The 19982-nt window shown below is 35.8% G+C and overlaps 1 protein-coding gene across 1 annotated transcript in view; it reads left to right on the forward strand.

Annotated features, from left to right (window-relative positions):
• The window catches only part of mtnr1aa (melatonin receptor 1A a), a 94669-nt gene extending 76961 nt beyond the window's left edge, over window positions 1-17708 (forward strand). The window contains exon 2 of the mRNA XM_056460774.1: window positions 15587-17708. Within this exon, the coding sequence (XP_056316749.1) occupies window positions 15587-16455 (869 nt within the window). The 3' untranslated portion in view covers window positions 16456-17708. The remainder of the gene's footprint in view (window positions 1-15586) is intronic.
• The last annotated feature ends 2274 nt before the right edge of the window (window positions 17709-19982 follow it).

Below are 19982 nucleotides of genomic sequence, written 5' to 3' on the forward strand. Positions count from 1 at the left end.
GTCGTTAATTTTCATCAATGGAGTGTTTAGAAACCACATTCATTCAGTTGTGAGCACACACACACACACACACACACACACACACACACACACACACACACACACACACACACAGACTGGCCCGCTTGAGGTGCGGTTTGGTGGCTTGTCATGCGGAGAATTTTTGCAAGTTATTTGAAGCTTGTAGTGGCTCCACAAAACAGATGGTGATTCATGCTATAAATAAACCTCCAAGTGAATAGTGAATTATGTAATGATTCTGACTGTGGTTTTACTTAATGATTCCAATTTTTACTGATTCTGCAGTTGGTTTTGCAATTCTTTTTGTGGTACACAAAACAAAAGAAACAGCAGACTTATTATTTTTATATTAGCTACCTCGTTACAGAACAGTTAATTGTTGTAACAGAACAGTTGTAATAATTGCGGGTAGAAAAGCATTTTATTTCTTTAATTTTTTTAAGATATCAATTATTTTGGTCAGTTATGACTTTTTTAATGTTAAAGCAGAGTTCTATTTGATTCAAAGGTGATTCCAAGGTGATTTATTGCATTTACAATTTTTGATTGTAAACAATTTATTTGGGTTGAATTTAAACAAATCTTTGCCCAGTTCAGACTGCATGATTTTAGCCCCGATTTTCACTTACCGACAAGTTTTGAGAAATAGCAGACAAATGCCTGAAATAACAGGCAAATCATTGCTGATTCACGCGAGTAACAATCACACAGTGTGAACTATCAAAGATGCAATATGAGTGAATTGTCGATAAGTAGCTGACACCCATCAGATATTTGGTGTGCTAAATATCTGAAGATGTCACTAGCTGCACAATTATTCAAAAAAAAGATCGCGATCTCCATTTGACCTTACACGAGATCTTAATTCACCCAAAAAAAGTAATTTCTGTCCTAATTCAATGATGTACAGTATTTGCAGCCGCGAAATCACACGTGAGCTGACGCACTGTTTGTTTACTGCCAAGAGGACACACATGTGCCTGCCAATGATGTTTACTTTAATGAACAGAACCTGCATATGCTGTGAATAACAGGCAATAAAGTTGTAAATAACATTCAGTTTGTTGAATAAAGTCGGGGAGCATCGTTTGGGAGCAATCGTTTGGGAGCAGCGAGGAAAGTTTGATTTGCATGTGTTTGTTTTTTCCCTCAAACTGATGGCAGCCATGACATGAGTGCAATGAAAGTGAAACCGAAAGCACGCACATCATTTAAATGATTATATCGCATTTTAGAGTTCTGATCACGACAAGCATTTTATGTTTTTTTCTTACGTAGCAAACACAAAGTGTTGTGCATGAAAATAAATGTTAACTGGATCAGTATAAGTATTTAAGCCTAAATAATGTTTACACAAATTTACACATAGACCTAATATTATTATTGTTGTTTTATCGTATGTTTGATAAATAAAATTAATAATATTTTATTTTACATCTACAGAATTGTGAGAAAATCGTGATCTTGTTTTTTAAGCAAAAAAATTGTGTTTCTCATTTCAGACAGAATCGTGCAGCCCTAGCTGTCGGAGATTCAAAATCATGCTGTGTGAAATGTGTTCTGATTGAAAATAACATTGACGATTACCTACAGCCAATGAGAGAGCAGCAGTATGGGTAGTCTATCAACGAGTCAAAGAGAACAAAAGACGATGCCGACTTGCAATGAACATGTGGTGGCATTTGAAGGCATGAGACGCAGAGCACAGATGCTCTTAACAGTTCTGGGGGTAATTAATAATATAATAACACTAATACTGAAATGGATAACAAAATCACATGACTTTTTTTTTTTTAATGCGCACACTGGAATTTGTTCGGTAAAAGTGTTTCCATCGCAGTTTATGCGCATCTTTTCTTATCAAATAAAAAGTTTATCCTACTCAGTTATGAGCATATGTTTTTTTTATGGATTTTCAAAACTTATGTGCATCGTCAAGTGCATCTTCGAGTATTCAAAATGTGCATAAAAATAGGTGGATGGAAATGTAGTTAACAATCTCATGAAAATAATTTGACTGTTGCATTAAATTCAGTCATGCTGACATTCCTAAAAATGTATCACTGAATTTATACAGAAATTTTCCCATTTCCACGGCTCAGAAAGCCATCTAGAACATTGTTTATATGTAAAGTAGAGTGATGCAATCATGATAATGTATTTCTGCACTAAAACAGGATTCAGAATGTTAATTGTGAAGTAGTGAGGTGTAAATGTGATGTATGCGTACAATTACAGTGCTGTCGTCCTCAGCTGATGCATTTGTAAAATGGCATGCCTTGACATATTGAAATGTAGTCATATTTGTAAGGAATTAACATAAATTATCATATATTATCATGAAGGTTATGCATAATGACCTGCCGGAAGGATCCTGCCACATGTTTTGACCTTGTCGATACAATGAACTTCTGGACTCTTGCTCATTTTGGGCATTAACCCTAGGCTTTCTGCTCTAATTGAGACGATGTTGTCTCAAGGATGTTGGGCACACATGATGAGTTGGTCCATGCCTGAAGCAGCCATGACCTTTAACATATCATTCCATACGTTAGATGGAAGATCCTGAAAGAGAAGATATGCATGGGTTAATGTGATACATCCAGGATAGAAGATTACAGAAGCCCTTTCTCAATTCCAAGAATGGACGTGTGTTTTGGTGAAGACCAGTCTTGCCAGGATGCTTTAGAAGAATGAATTTAGAAGGACATGAGGACACAGAACACATCTTGGTTGGAACTGAGATGTTGCAGTCATCCTTTTAGTCACCTTAGTCATTAAAAAGGGTCATATTTTGATTTTGGGGTTCTCCAACAACAGTCTAATATGCATGCAAGGTCAAAAAAACACTTTCATTGTCTTATAATATGCATTTATTTTTATCTAATTATCCCAACAAGTCCCATATAATTTGTTCAGCGATTCATTTGTTCCCAAACCCCTCCTTGGCGCGACGCAACAAATGGGCGGGGCTTGAGTTTCGTATCAACGTCACAACGTTACAGCAGCGATTCATTCAAACCACTTGACTCTTTTATAGATTAATCAATAGTTTTAAACACGGTGCACTTTCAGATTTAAACCTTAGCTGGATATTTCACTTCACTTTCAGCTGTTTTACACAATGCACAGTAAGTCATTTTCAAAAACCCATAATAGGGGCTCTTTAATTAAATTTGGCAAACCACAACCCTCTCACCCACATCTCTTTTAGGTGAATAAAAGACCCACATCACCCACATGTCTTTTCGGTGAATACCAGTTTTAATACCCAAAGTTGTTATAACATTTTAAATATGCAAAACTTGTTACAGGAAATTGAGACAACCCATTCAAGATGAATATATATATATATATGAAATGATGAAACTTTGTGCTCAGCCAAAACAATACATCTGAAACAAAAAATATATTCCCAGCCAAATATTGCAGACTACTTGGATCTCTGCATATTCAATAAACTGCATATTTGAGTTTTAATTGACTGCATTTGTTTTTGCCTGAAAGATTATTAAACTACTTTGCTAGCACTCGCTGGTTGGATTGAGGTACAACAACATCCAGAGATTGTTAAAAGCTAGATGTGAACTTTGAATAGAGTGAAGGAACTATGACGTCACCTTGTAGGCTAATCGCGTGCTAGCATAAAACTGGTTCCCTCGATAAAATCCCTATAGGATTTTCCTAAAGCTTTTCGAAGATTGCAAATAATAAGCTCTGTGTTCAAGCACAGTTCATTACACTTACACGTTTTGTCTAACTGGATACTTCTCACACGAAAATACAACTTTTAGCACTTTTGGATCTGAAATGCAAACACAAGAATTGAAAAGCTGACATTAGGCTATCAATGTGCTTTCGGGGCACTACCCCGCTACAGACAACTTTTCAAGCTTATTTTTAGAAATATGGTCCATCACAAAGATACTCTCTATGTTTATTATATTATAATCCATGCTATATATTATAAACAAATAAATACGCAAAAACACATAGATCTACGCGCCTTTTGGATAGTATTTTTACATGGGAAAAATATTTTGTTTTGCTTTACGGTTGTTGTATGTATAAATGTGCCTACATAGTATCATCATAAGACATTTAAATAAGTGTATCGCTCACGTGCACACAGCTCACTTAGTAACAGATGACAGAAATGAGGCGTAAGGGACAATATATGCCTGCAAGTACCATGATGGATAGAGAACAACGTTCAAAATTCTTATTTTGTCACGAAGTATAGTAAAAAAGCAGCCCATGCAGTCAAATATGCTATACATTCCAAGCAGGAGTGTAAATATTAGATTAGATTCAACTTTATTGTCATTACACATGTACAAGTACAAGGCAACGAAATGCAGTTTAGGTCTAACCAGCAGTGCAATAGCAGCAAGTGCAGGATACAGGTATAAGTTATAAAGTGCAGTTATAGAAAAACTATGGTGATATTTACAGATGGATGTACTATGAACATTATATACAGGTTGTATTAGCCTGTATATATATGTATTGTATATAATATTGCAGTTATGACAGAATTAAATGTGTTCAGATGAAGAAAAAAAACGATGAAAATTGTATTGATTATGTTAAAATTACAGTTAATAAGTATGTATTTCTTACACATTTATTCACATATTTGCATTACTGAGAGCAGGTGTGCCCATAAAATCATTTAATTAAAATAAAGGTTCAAATGAATCTGTCTTGACAGTCTTTACAAGTGAAGGCATTATCTACACACAATATGAATTCCCAATTAGAAAAATACTACAAACTATGAAAATACAATTTATGAAAATACTTTAATAACATACAAATGCAAATGCCCAACACAAGCGATCTGCGTTCCAGACCAGTTTAGCTCAATGACCTATGATGCCTCCGACACTGCCTGTAGTCCCATTTAGCAACTTGATAGCAACCGTCTTTTTAAACACGCGTAATTGATAAAAAAAAAAAATCAAGAGTAGTGTGTACCTGATGTGTTTTATGACATAGAATAAAACGTAAAAGTATCTTGAGGTTGTGTTAGCAACAAACCTTATTTAAGCAATTTGACCGAAATCCCATTCAAAAAACCCATTGACTTTGAGACGAGGTAACCAGAACTGCTAAAATGCTAACTCGCTTCCGGGTTTTTGCATACAAATTGATGTCATAGTTCCTCCACTCTATTGGAGCATTGTTGATGATGTTTTGCAAAAAACAAGACCAGAAACCTGGTGTTGGGTGGGTGTCTCTCGCTTTCTCTCTCTCGCGCTCTCTCTCTCTCTCTCTCTTTGTGTGTGTGTGTGTGTGTGTGTGTGTGTGTGTGTGTAGTGGCTACCGGGAATGTTCGGAGCCATTTATTTAAGGGCAGTCACACACAAAAGACTCATATCTTGCCAGTAATATCCTTCTTTCACTTGTCACTCTGGCTAGCGCTCACAGCCTGAAATCCCACAAGGGAAAACATTTCAGAGTTTGGAACCCAACTGGAACGAATAATAAGCGAAAATGAGGAATGTCTTCCATGACCCAAACTTCTATTGCCTGTAAGCTAAATAAAATGGTTTGAGTGACACCTTAATCGCTCTGATAACCCAAACTCACAGACTGGCTGCAAAGCCGGGCCGATGGCAATACATTCCCCTAGGACTTGACAGTTTGACTTTGTCAAGGACAATTCTTTGATTTCTTTCATTCCTCCTTCTGTCCGTGAGAACGAAGTCTCGCTAGCCTCCATCATCTACCCCTCTTAGTCACAAATAAGCTGAGTGCACCAGTGAAGTCGAGATGGAGACAACCCCAGTAACCTCTGCTGTCAGTGTGCATCAAGGCTTAACCTGTAATGGCTCCATCCGAGGTCCTGAGTCTAGGACAAACTGTGACTGCTTGCAGATTGGGAAATTCAAGTGAACTTGTTTTGTGAACATTTGAGTGGCTCTGTGGGTAAATGCATACTTAGATTCAGTTTGAGGTCCTTAATGGAGGAGTTCTCCACAGAAATGAAAATCAGGCCAATGTTTGTAAACATGGTGTTCTTTCTTAAGTGTTTTTTGTTTGTTTGTTTGTTTTTTAGCTGAAGATTTTTTAACCTAATTGCAAAGACAAGATGTTCCATTTTGTGTTTGCATCAAATTAAATAAATTAGGGATTTTTTATTAAATTCAGTTTGTGTGTCAAAAAGTCTATCCATCCATCCATCCATCCATCCATCCATCCATCCATCCATCCATCCATAACATGCACCTAATGCTAAGCCATTGTTGATGTACGTTTATTCCAGCCTGATATCATGAGTAAACATATTTGACATTTTGTCAGTTTGATGGCTAATTCAGTCAAAATATGAGTTCAGTCGTACCCCACCTCTAAACCCAACCATCATTGGGGGATGAGCAAATTGTACTTAATTGTACAAATAGATTTGTCATACGAATTAGCCACAGAATCAAAAACTTACAAATTGCTGTGAGATTGTGTTGTTTATTTGCATTACTGTATAATTCAATAAAGCAATCGGGGCTGCACGGTGGTGCAGTGGGTAGCACGTTCGCCTCACAGCAAGAAGATCACTGGTCACTGTTGGCGTTTCTGTGTGGAGTTTGCATGTTTTCCCCATGTTAGCGTGGGTTTCCTCAGGGTGCTCCAGTTTCCCCCACAAGTCCAAAGACATGTGGTATAGGTGAATTGGGTAGGCTAAATTGTCCGTAGTGTATGTGTGAATGAGTGTGTATGGATGTTTCCTAGTGATGGGTTGCAGCTGGAATGGCATCTGCTGGTAAAACATATGCTGGATAAGTTGGTGGTTCATTCCACTGTGGTGACCCCTGATTAATAAAGGGACTAAGCTAAGAAGAAAATGAATGAATGAATGAATGAATGAGTCCCTTATTTGTCAGGGGTCATCACAATGGAATGAACCGCCAACTATTCCAGCATGCTCATGCACTATGCGGCCTGTCTTTGGATGTCTCATGCACTATGCGCATGTCTTTGGACTGTGGGGGAAACCAGAGCACCCGGAGGTAACCCATGTGAACACAGGGAGAACATGCAAACTCAACTGCCAACTGGCCCAGTCGTGACTCGGACCAGCAACCTTCTTGCTGTTAGGCAACAATGTTAACCACTGAGCCACCATGCTGCCCTTTTTTATTAACTGTTGTTAATTTTGTTGTAACATCCTTCCCAAGGACTGCTTATGTAAATTAGATTTATAGCTAACTCTGGCACAACACGTCATGTTGTACATTGTCCTTGTATTAATAAATAAAACAAATAAATAAATATGTTTTAGAGAATTACAGAATTTAAGGAATGACAGAATAGATTACAGCTTTTGTGCGTGTGTGTGTGTACGCCTGTGTGTGTCTTTGTGACCTATTCCTTTAAGCTTTACATGACAATATAAGATGAAAGGGGGGCGGGGCTTCTATAATCCACAGGTCCCGTTCTCATTGTATACCATATTGTTCTTCCTGAGAGGATGCCCAGAAAAATGACCTCTGGTATTTAAGAAAAGCCAAGGTTATTTGGCTGAAAAGTGTGGATGATATTTGTACAAACGGTGAGAATGTTGCGTGCATGAGCACCCATGTGGATGGCGTGTCAGCGCTGTGCTTGAGAGGATGCGTGAGTGACAGCTTTGCTTCAAGCCAATGGAAGCTAATGGTAAAGACAGACCACCACTGCCCGCAAATTAGTGCTTGTGTTCTGCGCTTTGACAACACGACTGATACATGCTGACATTGCGAGGGGCTTTGAGACAGCAGACATGCAGAGATGTGTGCATGTGGCCATTTCTCAATGACTTGTCAACATCCTGATTTCCAAGGGTTTGTCTCGAAGGCAAATAAGACCTTTTAAAACTCACTTTAAGGATGATTATATGCTAGTGACCTATGAAAGATGACATTGATTCTCAAGAAAACTCCCTTCCTGAATATTATATGCAGCTACAGTGTTCAGCATGGAGTAAATCGGTTTTTAAAAATAAATATGTTCATATCCATTTCTCAGTGAATATAGACAATTTTTGGATGCATTTAAAAAAACAGTTGTGATAAGCATTTAGATCAATAAATTAAGTGTTTGGTCACCTAACAGCTTTAGGAATAGACAGATAATACTATTAAACTCAAACAAGTTATTGCAAAGAAATTACAAACTACAAAATAGTAACAATTTTTTTGTTTATTACCTTTATTTCATATTTTCCCCCAACATATTAATTTGGGTGCACACATTTTTTGTTTAGTTAGTTCTGGTTTTGGCTTTATTATTGACTAATATAATGTGCATACAGGTAAAGTACACTTATATTATTGTAAAGCATACTATAGAAAATATTAATTTAAAAGATAGACCTGAGAGGGGTGTACGCATTTATGCTGAGCACTGGATATGTTTTTATGTACAAAGACGAATTTTTCGGACATGAATACGGAAAAAACACATAGACCTTGTGTTTTTTCCGTATTCATGTCCGAAAAATTCGTCAGGTACACAAACCTTACACACTGAATCCGATACATATTATTTAATCCATTATGAAAAAACGCAAAACATTTGAGAGTCAATTCAAGCAGTGATACTTTGTTCTGCTCTCTTCTCCAAAGTAGAAAATGAAGGAGGAATATGCTACATATTGTGTTCATCCAATACTGCATAGTGAGGAAAGAGTGTTCAGCTCCTTATCAAAGAGCTGCACTGGATTTTCACGAAATGCAAAGTTTATTTCAGGAAATCGGTGAAATTTTGATACTTTGCTTGTGATACTTCGCATGTTTCGTATGGAAACAAATCCTGAACAGAGACTGGCAATAGGCTACCATAGACATGTGTTTACCATAAAGTTGCCTTTCGCTTGTACGGTGGCTCTGAACTGTCAAAACACGTCTCAAAACGATTTTTTGGAATGGGAAAACAGTGAAAAAAATTAAACCCGGTTCGATTTTTATTATGATGGACGAAAATTTTGGATTCAGTGTGCAATAACCTTTAAATGCTTAAATGTTAATTCAAATATGCAAACATATTCAGGCTTATAAATGACTTAAACCTCAGCTTCAGTCAGAATTTCTCAAACAAAATAGGTAATTTTACGTTGTACATTACACAGAAAACAAATAAGTAATGTTTCACAAGCTAATTTCAAGCACATGATATGATTGATTGCAGCTGGTCTCTCATCTGCAATCATCAGTAGGCCAATCGGATTATTGCAAACTCACAATAAATAGCTTTACTTACTCCTTACCTTATTATCTTATCTTTGTTTTTGTAGAATCCCCTCATCTACCCCATTTCCCCCTTTTTCCTCCTTTACCAAGGGGAGCTCTCGAGAACTACCTGATCTCATATCCCCAGACGGAAGCCTTGGGCTCAATTATCTCCGAGCTCAGGATTCTCTCCCGGCATACCAAACAGCACACCAAACCTGCCTTTAATATCAAATTAATATCTAAGTGTGAAGACTTGAAATAAGTTTTGTTGCCGCAAAATGAAATACACTTGTTAATAATTTGCTGTTTTGCTTGAAATCACATTGGAAAGTTTTTGCTTTCAATTTGTGATACTACATTATTTATTTATATAAGATATTTATTATTGATGCTAGGTATATGTTAGATGGTGATTTGATGGTTACATATGCTATTTGTATATAGAAAAACACTGTGTAAAACCAGTAACACTGACTGACTACAGCAAGCCTACTAAAATGTTTTAGACAATGTTGGTGACTGACCAATGTTTGACAGAGCTTTTAGGCAGCCTTTTGAGATCATCCTTCACCATTTCAGAATGATCCTACGCTTTAGATATTATTTTCAATGTAATTATTAGCACGTGGATCAGCCAGACAAGCTGTCTTAATGATTTTTTTCATCACTGACAATGTGATGTCACAAAGAAGACAGTTGTTGTCAAACAGAAAAAGTGGTATCAGATAATCCAGACAGTTAAATGCAGACTTCTCATTTTTTTCATAGTCTGCATGTCAGACTTATGTTGTCTTTTTGGTCAGAAAAAAATTGAGAAAACAACCTTTTTAAATGGTCTCAGTAGTGTGTAGGGGAAAGAAATTATATGCATCTTTACTTCTATATCGTTTTTTTATAATGTTGAGTGTGCCAAAGCAGCTTACATAGACGAAGAAAAGAGAATAAATAGCATAAGCAATATTTAATGTACAGTATATGACAATATTTTTGTAGAACAGTAGAAATTCTGTAGTTCTAGCTAATAGAACTTTAAACGTATTCTGTTCAGTTTGTTGAAATGTCCTTGTTGAAGTTTAGAGTTCAGTTTAATTAAGTTCAGTTTAATTCATATGTTACTATTGAAAGTTGACTCACTGAGAAGCTCCACTGAAGGTGACAGTTGGAAAGGAACCAAAGCTCTGCCAATTGATGGAAGTGAAGAGCACTCTTGACTCATCAATAACTATCTGCTCTGGATACAGGCCGGATCCAGAATTATGTGTATACCTCTGGATAAAGAAAATGAAGTATATTAACATCAGCCTGGATGCCATTCAATCTATGCTTTTCTGGGAGGTGTTCCCAGCTCCAGTTTTCCTGATTAATGCAGCCTAACAGTCCTTTAGAGCAGAGATGCCTGAAGTAGAGCCCGCAAGCCAATGTTGGCCCATAGTAAACTTTGGTTTGGCCCATGGCATCTGAAAAGAGAGGGAGAATGACGGGGAGTTGGTAGGGACGAATGCCTTTGACATATATAGTCATTAAGAATTTAGCATAACCTTTTTTTTTTGTTTTGTTTACTTGAGGAGCTACAAAAAAGTCAACTAAAATTAAATGTTTCATTTAAATGTTGTAAATGAATCAGACTTTTAAAATTTAAATACTGTCACTTGACAGCTAGAAGATGAGACATCGCTGAGCAATGCAAAGGCAAGAGCAGCTAAACTAGTGTATTCAAAATTTAACTCCTCTGTGTTATAAATGGAATTGTTTATGTTTTTACTATAATAAGTTCATTATAAAATGCTAAAAATTATACTGCATCGTTAATTCATGTTTTAAAGCAATATTTTCTAGTTAGTTTTAAATATTAGCAAATAAATGAGGTAATTACCCATGGCAAATGTAGGCCCAATCCCAAGTCTACCCCTTTCCCTTACCCCTACCCCTTGTTTTGCGTGTTCACGTGAAGGGATGTCACAATTCTCTTTTAATACATTCATAATGGTGTCTTTTACTACAATGCTTAAAAAAATGCTAAAATAAAAACCGCTAAATTTCACCATCTATAATCCTTAATAACTCCTGTATAGCAGTCCCACAACATTCTGACACTCGATGACACTCGAGCACCCTGTCAGAAAAGTCTAGTGGCTGGAAATGACCTTTTTACAGTGTCTGCTCTAATGTTAATGTAGTTTTCTTGTGTTTACATAGATGAATATGGCCATGGTGTAAATGCACTGTACAGTTACGATTAGATCATTATGATAACATGATATCGTTGCCTTCAGTGATTTCCTGAAGATAAATACCAAAAAAAAAAAAAGTAACTGAAATAGCTACAGCAGTCGCGATCATCTATCTTATATGAAGCAAGAGCTCACAATCAGTGGTGTAGTCGGGGCTATACGCACGTATACTCTGTATGCCTACTTTTTTCCACTAACTGTTTGGGTATTATGACTTCTGAGGATCAATAATTGCGTATACCTTCGGTATACTCACTTGTTTTGCTGATTAGACATCCCTAATTTATGTGCATTCGCATCCCCTTTAACTGTATACCAAATGTTTTTTTTAACTCTCATCTTAATTTGTATTTTGAAGTCAACTGAATATGTCTCGCTGAAACAGTCAGGTAAAATTATAATACGGGTTGGGTGGGTAATAGTACACCACCTTTTTTTTTAGGACTACACCACTGCTTACAATGCCATATGATGACATGTGGAGGTGTTGTGGTGCTGTCCCATTTCTTAGAGGTAAATTTTGAAGCCCTTCCCCTTCACCCTCTGTTTCAAGGGCCAAGTGGAAGGGGTAGTGGTACAAATAGAATGGGGATTGGGCCTTAATATAATACGGTTTGGTATATTTAGTTTCGGCCCACAGCTCCCAATCAACTTTTGTTTTTTGGCCCTTTTATAAGAAAAAGATTGGGCACCCCTGCTTTAGAGGGTTTGGATTTCAAAGTTATTTGTGTTTTATGTGTATGCTAGTGCAAAGAAATGTCTCTTTTTTATATATATATATATATATATATATATATATATATATATATATATATATAATTATTTTTGGGGGGGTTTCACCTTTATTCGGTAGGACAGTTGAGAGTATTGACAGGAAAGCAGAGAGAGGGGAAGGATTGGCACAGGACCACGAGGCGGAATCGAACTCGAGTCGCCGTGAGCACCAGAGTGCATGTGTCGACCCACTAACCACTACACCACTGGCGCCAATGCCAACAAATGTCTTTAATATGTATTTAAACCGACAGAGCTTGCCTGCTCCCTGAACTGTACTATACACATACAGTACACCTTTTTTTCCTTTTCCTTTTGTGTATGAGACATCTTTTAATGTGTTTTCTTACACACGCTTCAAAGCTATATAAAAGTGCAACTGCAGCTGCTTTTAGTGTTTCCCCCTTGATTACAAAGTTAATTATTTCAGCTTTACACACAGTGTCAAGTCCTTGTGCCTGGCGGCAATTAGAGATGTGCATTCATTAAAACCGCCCGTACTCTTTCTCTAATGCAGCCATCAGCTATTGGCTGTGTCTAACCATCCACACAATGGGGGAAACTAATTAATAAGTGCGCATTCACACAGTTATAAACACACATGTGCAGCCCTCTTTATGTAGAGCGCACATTCTGTAGATAAATGGATGCAAATGTTTGGAGTGCAGCTCATGCTTATAGGGTAATAAAAGCTTTATTGGATTCCTGAAAGACTTAGTAAACATATTCCGTTTGCCTGATAAAACGGAAGAGCTGCTACGTAGGATGCATCTGAAAGCTGAAAAATATTTAATGCAAACAGAGGTGGGGATTCTGTGCATTTGATTCCATTACATTTGACTACATTACTTTAAAATAATGGTTTGTTGATATTGTTTAATTGCAAAATAATAAAATATGTCTTAAACATAGATCATTAACATTACTTTAATGTAAATTAAGAATTATTATGATTTTAATAAGAATTATAAACGGCATGTACGTTTTTTTATTATAAAAAATATAAAAAAAACATTAAAATATATCTTTGCACTAGAGACAAAGTGACATTTTAATAGCATTGTATTTTTACAATTCAATTCATGGTTAATTTCTATGCACTGTAAAATGTAATAAGTTGACCTGACTTAGAAATTTTAAGACAATCAGATTCCTCAATTTTTCTTAGTAAAGTTGTGTATTTATTTTAAGTGAGCATAACTTAAAACAGCTTGTATTTACAACTTCTTAATGAAGTAAACTTCAGTACCGTTGACTCAAAATAATTAGTTGAGAACTTCTTATTAGTGTTCACATTACTAATATTAGTTAACCAATTGCCTTAAAATGATCAAGTAAGCTGAACTAAAACATTTAAGTAAAGACAAAAACCAATACCTTACCTCCTTTCTCAATTTTTATTTATTTATTATATAAATATTATTGTATTAATTTATTATTATCATTATTATTATTATTATTATTATTATTATTATTATATAAATATTTTATTATCATTTATTATATGATCATATAAATATCATTAAATTCATAATAATAATATATTATAATATATTAAAATGTTTATAAATTTTAAACATCAAAGAATTGGAGTTATGCTTAAGTTTTAATTCTTCCACCTGTTTCCTCAATTCCCTCATCGCCATTCTCTATCATTAACATACTTTTGACACATGACCACATTGTGTGACACATGACCAGTTGTGAATACATATTATTGTAAGTCAAGATTACATGAATCTATTTAGTCTAACAACTAAATGTGCTAAAGAAAAGTTGGGAACACTTGTTTAAATATTGTAAAGTGTACAAACTTCTTCATAATAAGTTAACTGCACTTAACTTTATCAGTGAGAACAGCTATTGCTTTTACAGTGTAGCACTTTCACAATGTAGATTGTGTCAAAGCAGCTTAACATAGAAGTTCTAGTAAATTGAAACTGTGTCAGTCCAGTTTTTAGTTTATAATTTTATTTAATTTCAGTGTGGTTTCTCAGTATTTCCTACACTGTTTTTGTATTCTGGAGAAGTTTTTACTACTGGAATAAAAACAATTTTACATTTTAAAAAATAATTAAGGTCAAATTTATTAGCCCACTTAAAAATGTGTCTTCGATATGGCTACAGAACAAATCCCTTGTCCAGTGACTTGCCTAACTAACCTAGTAAAGCATTTAAATCACACATTAAGCTGATTAATTCAATTTCAATTCATCTTCATTTCTGATGGCTTTCACAATGTAGATTGAGTCAAAGCAGCTGTGTCAGTCCAGTTTTAGAGTTGAAGTTCAGTTCAGTGTGGTTTAAATTTTTACATGTTGCTGCATGGCAAATAAATGAATGCCATGAACATGAGAATTTTAACTATAAAGCTGAATTAATATGAAGGATATATCAAAGGATTCAAGACAAACGGGGGCTAATGTCATTCCATTTTACAAAGACTTTTTATAACCAAATGATTTTTTTTCAAAACTACTGTACATGAATGGCTAGGAGCAAGAAATTTATCAATATAAAATAGTAAGCAAATGTTGCTTTCAGTATGGTTTTTACACCTGCAATACTGGTTTCATTTTCCTTTGTTGAACGAGAATTATTTCATTAATGAAAGACAGACATGTACAGGCTAGTAACCTGTAATACTTTCAGTGTATTCAAACTCTCTTTTTTATAGACAAATCAATAGCTACGTTTCAATCCACCTATTTTCATGCACATTTTCAATATGCGCATAAAAAATTGGTTGATGGAAACGCCAAGATGCACATAACTTTTGAAAATGACATAAAATATGCATGCGCACAACTGAGTATGATTAACTTTTTATTTAATAATAAAAGATAAATAAACTATGATGAAAACACTTTTACCGCAACAAATTCCAGTACATGCATGATAAAAATGTGTGTGAATGTACAAACCAGCAGGCTGAGCACATTGTAAAAAATCTGAAATGGTGTTTTGGTTATTCTAAAACGTCTTAACTGTTTCAGTATTAGTGTTATTATATTAGCCGAGCCTCCCTATACGCAACCCATACCGCCGAACCACCAGGGGCCGCCCCTTGCTCTTAAATGTGAGTCTGTTCTGTGCTTTCACTTTGTTTATGGCGGGATTCCCTTTCCTTTTCATTACAGATGCTGTCTCCCCCTCATATGCAATCCTCAAAACAGTCATATAGCGGTGCATGACTGTCAACTGACGCGCTCAATAGTGATAAATAGACGCTGTTTTCCAAACAGATTCTGTATACGGTATTTGAAACACAGCTAATGATGTTGTCATTTGTTGCCAGATTTTAGTATAGTGTTTTTCACTATTTCTCTTTGTCTGTGTGTCCCACAGGTAACATTTTCGTGGTGAGTTTGGCAGTGGCGGACCTGGTGGTGGCCATTTACCCATATCCGCTGGTCCTGACCTCCATATTTCACCGGGGCTGGAACCTGGGCTACATGCACTGCCAGATCAGCGGCTTTCTAATGGGTGTCAGTGTAATCGGCTCCATTTTCAACATCACCGGCATCGCAATTAATCGCTACTGTTATATATGCCACAGCCTCAAGTATGACAAGCTGTACAGTGACAAAAACTCAGTCTGCTATGTACTGTTAATCTGGGCCTTGACGGTGCTCGCTATTGTGCCCAACTTGTTCGTGGGCTCCCTGCAGTATGACCCGCGGGTTTATTCCTGTACATTCGAGCAGTCGGCAAGCTCAGCGTACACCATCGCCGTCGTCTTCTTTCACTTCATCCTTCCCATCATGATCGTCACCTACTGTTACTTGCGGATCTGGGTTTTGGTCATACAGGTGCGACGGCGAGTCAAGCCTGACAATCGTCCCAAGATCACGCCTCACGATGTGCGAAACTTTGTCACAATGTTTGTGGTTTTTGTGCTTTTCGCCGTGTGCTGGGCACCATTAAACTTCATCGGTTTGGCGGTAGCCATTTCTCCAGAGCGAGTGGTTCCTTTAATACCCGAATGGCTCTTTGTGGCAAGTTATTTCATGGCTTACTTCAACAGCTGCCTCAATGCAATCGTCTATGGAGTGTTGAACCAGAACTTCCGTCGAGAGTACAAACGCATTGTGGTTTCCGTATGTACTGCAAGGATCTTCTTTGGGGAAAGTTCAAATGAAGCACAGGAAAGACTGAAGAGCAAACCTTCGCCACTCATGACTAACAACAATCAGGTGAAGGTAGACTCGGTTTGAGGTGTACATGAGAGGTGAACTCAAATAAGCAAATTTTATTTAGGAAACAAAAAAACTGATAACCAAATATGGAAGCCGTGTTTAGCCCTGAAACTGTGATTTGTTGCCTCAACACAATCGAAACAAACAGGAAGTTGTTATCATTGTCTTTTATAAAGCACTTTTTTCATTGTTGGTCAGAAGTACTTGTATGTATGAATACCTTGTTTTAATGTTTACAGTGACTATATCGAGAAATCTATGTAAGACATACTTTATGTAACGGTTTTATATGAATTGTCTTTGTCTGAAGAGAACAAAAACAAATATGAAGGTATGAATGGTTTTTAGAGTGCAGCTGTCAAGCTTCCAGAAGTAAAAACTGTTCATTTTCTCCATGGGGATTTAAAAAAAAATATAAAAACCTGTTGTTGAGGTTGTTAATCAATGCTAAATTATTTAAAACCATCTGATGCTTTTACCATCTGATACCCCCCTAGCGTGACTTCCGCGACAGCCAAACACCCCCCCCCCCCCTAACGTGATTCCAGATTTTTTTTTTCTCAGCAAACCTATTGAACACACAACTGTACCTTTGTCTTTTTGTCTACAGTTGAAGTCAGAGTTATTAGCCCGCCTGAATTGTTAGCCCCACTGTTTATTTTTTTTCTCCCAATTTCTGTTTAACAGAGAGATTTTTTCAACACATTTCTAAACATAAGTGTTTCATTTTACCAGTTGGTTTGGTTTAAGGATTATAAGGGTTTAATCAAGACATTTTAAAAGTCCCTATGGGAAAAATGAATGGACAAAAAAAGCTTCTGGAACTCTGCTGAAAAAAAGTGGATGGGCACTAATGCACTCTATTACTGTATATAAATACATATTGACTGTGTTTCACTGATGTTGATCATTCAGTGGCGAATGAAGAATAGCGTTTGTCAAAATGATACCACGAACATCAGCATATCTACAATGCCTGGCCACTATTGTGACCAAAACTTTACAAACACTCTACCAAAAGAGTTTGTTATGGAGTTTACTGCTTTGAAATGACCTCACCCGGTTCGACACTGTTACTCTCCATTTGAGAAAGCAATACTCCTGGATTGCTGCTTTCCCACAATTCCCTACAAATATGTAAGTATGGGATTCCTTTTCTTTAGGGTCTATGTTCTTTCTCTTCACTTTTCCCTTTTTTATTTGTCTTTGTCTATTTAAATGTTTTATCTTTTCTCCTTTTTCTCTTTCTCTCCACTCTTTGTATGCATGGATCTAATGACAAGTTCATATGCAAACTGAATTAAAATAATGAAATTAAAATGTTTGATGAATAAAAAAATGACTCTCTGAATTCATTCATTTCATTTATTTTCCTTCAGCTTAGTCCCTGACTTTCAGAGGTCGCCACAACGGAATGAACTGCCAACTATTCCGGCATATGTTTTACGCAGCGGGCATACCCATACCCATACTTGGAAATACCCATACTGTACACTCTCACACACACTCATACACTATTGCCAATTTTGGTTACCCACTTAACCTGTAGTGTATGTCTTTGGGCTATGGGGGAAACTGGAGCTCCCGGAGGAAACCACAGGGAGAACATGCAAACTCGGCACAGAAACACCAACTGGTCCAATCGGGACTCATACCTGATTTAGACCTGATATTCTGAATATGCAATAGAATCAGACTTAACACTGCAGTAATAACATGGATACATTAAATCAAGCAATACAAAAGCGAATTTCTGTATCTGTACAACACAAAATGTCACTGCATTTATGAATTGGGTGTTTTCAGATCTGCTGTGACAGTCAATTAACCCTTTACTGTTTTAAAAAAATTGCTTTTTGAAAAAATATATACTTCAAGTAATAATAATAAATTCTTATTATAAAAAGTGAAAAATGAACCCTAAAGGTACAGTGCTCAGCATAATTGAGTACACCCCATTTTGAAAATGTATATATTTTATCAATTTCTCAGTGAATATAGGCAATGTATTTTGGTGCATTCAAACAAAAGTGATTTTTTAAACATATCCTCCTGAGACTCAAAAAAAAAAATCTTTTTTTTTCTGTGATTTCCCACATCCTTTAGGTTTTTTTAAAAAAAATCTACAATTTAGAGTTTTTACATTTTGTTTTTATTTTTAATTTTACAGCATGTCTACTGTAGTGGACCACAGGACCATTTTAATTTGAAACGACCGCCACTTAGACAACAAAACTGTACAGGATATGGTTGTAAAGGGATAATAATCCAATATTAATGTAACAAAAACAAAACAAAAGCTATTTTTTCCTTTTGTAATGAAATTCCTGAAATAGTTATTCTGAAAGACAGCCGAACTCAAAAAACAAAACAAACAAACAAACAAAAAAAAAACTCTAACATAAAAGCAATTTAAAACTGATTGTCATTTTCTAATTGTCTCTAATTCTCTAATTGTCTGATTGTCAGACTCTAAATCGGAGTCTTTCTCAACCATCTTATAAAGAATCCTCTCTGCTTCAGTTCTGTCCCTACAACATGCAGTCATTAATTACATTAAGATGGTCCTGGTGTCCACTATAGTGGAAATTTTAAAAAAGGATGATATTTTGAAACAGAAACAAAAAAAAAAGCTAAATGTATTGTTTCTGACACTTTAATAAACAAATATATATGTAATAATAATAGTAAAAAAACTTTTAAAAAGCTAAATTTTACATACCTCTCTCCTTCCCATGAAATGTGCTTTTTTGTATGTCAGCCATTTTGGATGCAGTGTAAGACGTGGTTCCTAGCATGCCTGCTAATCAAATGACATATCACTAGAAAGCACAGGATGTCATCTGAACAGTACAACAGGACTTGACAGAGGAGAAAATTCATGAAAACACAATGTCCACTTCAGAGGACACAAGTCAATGGGAGTCTCAGGAGGATATGTTAATTAAAATAATATTTTAGTGAAAGATAATACAATTAAATTCAAGCAAAATATTGCAAAAATCTACAAAATTTCAACAAAATTAAGCTCTTTTTTTGGCTTCTCTTGATTTTTCCTCTTTTTAAAATTTGGATTTAATATTTTTCTATAACATATACATTTGGGTGTACTAGTTTTTGGACTGTTATCATGAGTTATTTTGTTAGATAAGCTCCAGATTTGGCTTCAGTACTGACTAATCTAATGTATATGCACAAATATAATATTTTACAGCTTCCTATTAAAAATATGAATTTAAAATATAGATTTGTGAGGGGTGTACTTATATATGCTGAGCACTGTACAAAAGTGAACCTTAAAGGTACAAAAGTAAACCTTAAAAGGTATAAAGTAGAGCTGCACGATATTGGAAAAATCTGATAAATTGAATAGCTCCCGTTTTTAGAGAGTCTAACAGTATTTAGGTATGGAAACTGAATAATCACAATGCAAAAAATGGCTTTCTTTGCTTTTTCTTGTTTCCAGTCCACATCTAAAAGTTCTTAAATCAAGTAAAAATAATATATTGTTTTGTTTTCAAGTTTAGAAGAAAAAAGTAAGAACT

Source organism: Danio aesculapii, chromosome 1 (assembly GCF_903798145.1).
Source record: "Danio aesculapii chromosome 1, fDanAes4.1, whole genome shotgun sequence".
Lineage (NCBI taxonomy): Eukaryota > Metazoa > Chordata > Actinopteri > Cypriniformes > Danionidae > Danio > Danio aesculapii.